General features: G+C 37.8%; 1 protein-coding gene across 1 annotated transcript; it reads right to left on the bottom strand.

The window, feature by feature from the left end:
* Nucleotides 1-302: 302 nt before the first annotated feature.
* LOC111410636 (transcription factor MYB44-like) lies at nt 303-1794 on the bottom strand. Its single transcript, XM_023041075.1, has one exon. The coding sequence runs from the start codon at nt 1592-1594 to the stop codon at nt 725-727; it is 870 nt and encodes a 289-aa protein (XP_022896843.1). The 5' UTR covers nt 1595-1794; the 3' UTR covers nt 303-724.
* Between the last annotated feature and the right edge of the window lie 1405 nt (nt 1795-3199).

Genomic DNA, 3199 nt, shown 5'->3' with positions numbered 1-3199 from the left:
GACCATTTGATTCGAAAGTGAAAATAAAATTCGAATTTCAAAGTAGAAACACTTAAAGCATGTTTTTTGCTAATTCCATGAAAAATGCATTCCTATGGTTTTGATAATTTTTTCTTTTTCAACTTACATGAAATTGATTTTTTTTTTCAACTTTTCAATTAAATGAATCCTAAATATAAAGTTGAGCAGTTATTTAACCTTTTTTTTTTTTTTAATGACGAGGAAACTCACAATCGCTATCTTTTCGAGTGCGTACTAAGTAAATCCTCGAACTAACGCAATAATATGCAGATCACGCTAGATAGTTTAACCCTCTTTATATTACATTGAGTGGCGACGATAGTTTTGTGCCATCTGGAAACTGGAGGTACAATCATTCAAATGATACGGTTTGCTACATGGCGTTACCACATTCCTAATCTGTCCTGGCAGTTACACGTTACAGGCCCACACTGTTCGAATAATTTCATGCAATGACCAGTTTGCCCCTTTTTAACTCCGTAAAGACACGTCATTCGCGATTTTAATCTTCCTAATTACAGCACTTTACTAATAGAATTTTCACTGGCAGAGCAAAAGAAAACTCGAACTCTGTTAATTTTTCGTTCCCGGCCGATTCTCTTTTACATTACACTGTAATAATAGAAGTCAAACTTCCTGTGTGAAAACAAAATTTGAAACGTGAAAGATTAATTTTCTTTTCTTCCCCGAAGCCAATTCGCGATTACTCGTTAAGCTTGCTAATGCCAATGCGCTTAAAACCAGCGGATATAACGCCATCGAATTCTTCTTGGAGGTAATTTCGAATTTCTTTCCTGATAAATTCTTTCATAGCAGAAAGTAACTCCGCGCCAAACAACGTGGTTTCCTTTTCCGCTGTAGCCACCACCTTACCGCGGCTATCAATCTGCTGAATCTGCCGGTTTTTGACAGAATCCTTGTCTTCAATCTTCACAGAAGATGATCCACTACCAGTCCCAGGCAAGGATAGAGTCAACGCAGTCAAAATATCATCATTATTCTCGTTATCGGCTGGTGGCGGAGGCGATTTCACCGGCTGTGCCGTCGTCTCATTTTTCATGAACGAAAAATAAATTTTCATATTCGCTGGAATTTTATCAAACGATTCGTTGAGAACAGAATCACCAGGATCAGGATTTAGTTTCAATCCATTCATCATTGCAGACGTAACATCGCCACTATCTATTTTCTTCAATACCTGCACAGGCCGCACCTCTCCGACTACCATATCAGCTGCGCACTTTCGCTTCAGCGTCGAGTTCCAGTGGTTCTTAATAGAGTTATCAGTTCGGCCATTAAGGAGCCTCGCTATAGATGCCCACTTGTTACCATACTTTGTGTGCGCCTTCAGAATGATCTCATCCTCCTCGGGCGTAAACGGCCGGTGCTCAACTTCCGGTGACAGCTGGTTGCACCACCGCAGCCTGCAAGACTTTCCCGGTCTCCCAGGAATCGATCTGCTTATCATAGACCAATTCCTAGCCCCATGCAGCTGAACCAACCTCTGTAACTGCTCGTCTTCTTCCAGATTCCATGGCCCCTTAATCCTATCGCCGCCGTCGTGAGATGCCATTGGTACATGTAAAAAAACCTAACCTTAATATAGATATAGATACAACTTTTTATGTACAGACGGGTCTTGGGGAAGACGACGAGGGTGATATAAAGGGGTAAATTAGGGTGAAAGAACCGGTTAAAGAGGGAAGGGGAGAAGCTTTACAGTTACCGGTTATAATAGGTAAGCGGTTAACGGACAGCTGGAATGGACACGCGTCTCCGCGTAAATGAATGGAGTTAGGAAAAAATTGCAGGAAAATATCACGGTTGGGGTGGGGGCGTTACTTTATTTTTATTTTGACTCGTGCCGTTATGGAAGTTGCTTTATTTTTTAAACTTAAGGAGTGTTCTAGAATAGGAGCAGTTTTTATTTGAAATTTTTTCCTTCAAAAGTATATATTTTGGGAAGTTATAACGAATTTTGGATTTAAATTCTAAAAAATCAAATGAATAGTAAAGTTGGATATTAAAGAGATTTGTTATCACCGGTTTAGCATGATAAAACAGTTAGGGTATGTTAGATTGATTTTATTTTTCATTAAAAAAAATATCATATTTCTATTCAAGTTTTTATTTTGGGAGTGTCCTAATTTTTGGCCTAATCTTCTTCTGATGATCGATTCAACCTCTGATCAAAAAGATATACCTTGATTATATTTCATCTCTTCAACGAGTTTAATAATGAGCATAACGACCCTATTTTCTAGGCAATTCACAATTCACACTTCTCAGAAAACTCAACTTTACAAAAAAATATTGTTGTTGGTGTCAAATATCAGTGATATTAAATAGTATTATTCATTATAAGCAATTCAATTGCTTAAAATTTATTTTTTTCCATATAAGCTCTATTCTTACAATCAAACACACTCTTAAATATTTAAATTAATATTACTAGAATATAAAAATACAAAGTAGCAAGTATTTTAAAAATAAAAAATTGGTGGCCACGCACTGAAGAAAAGTTGAAATTGAAGTTGAAGTTGTAAAGATCAATATTGAAGATAAGCACGAAGAAAGGACGGTTTGATCTTTGGAAGCTAAAGGACAAGTTGGCATATTGTTTTGTGGCAAGGCACGGAAGTGGTGAGGTTGACTAAACGACAAATTACATTCGCAGATGAAGGACAGATTGTCATACTGAGCCTAAGGACACCCTCATTGATACCTCCTAATCATTATCTTTTTCATTTTTTTTATATTCAGAAATCCCAATTTACATCAGACTAAATTTTGGACTTCTAAGACCCATGCCCCTAAATACTTGGAGGGGGTAAATCGCGGGTTATGCCTCAACTAGATCATAGGTTTCCTCCATTGACTGTACACTTCTGCGCACAAGAGACCCTCCTCCACAGTGATTGTTCCATACCAAATTTTTGGCCGCAGGTTTCCACCAGGAATCGAACTCTCCACCCTGCCGCTGGAAGCAAGCCAATGTTGATTGATCCACCAGTTAAGCTGTGCCCCGGGGGGCCCTCCTAATCATAATCTTGTTACGATAACTGGACTCTTATTCGACGTTTGGTACTCAATTTTTTTTTTCAAAATGCATTTCTCTTTTTTTTTCAACCACACGTACTTTATTAAAAATAATATTACACGTAAATTAAAAACTTTT

The sequence above is a fragment of the Olea europaea genome, chromosome 15 (assembly GCF_002742605.1).
Source record: "Olea europaea var. sylvestris chromosome 15, O_europaea_v1, whole genome shotgun sequence".
Taxonomy (NCBI): Eukaryota; Viridiplantae; Streptophyta; class Magnoliopsida; order Lamiales; family Oleaceae; genus Olea; species Olea europaea.
Note: the sequence above shows the minus strand (reverse complement) of the source record. Positions and strands in the feature narration are given on the sequence as shown.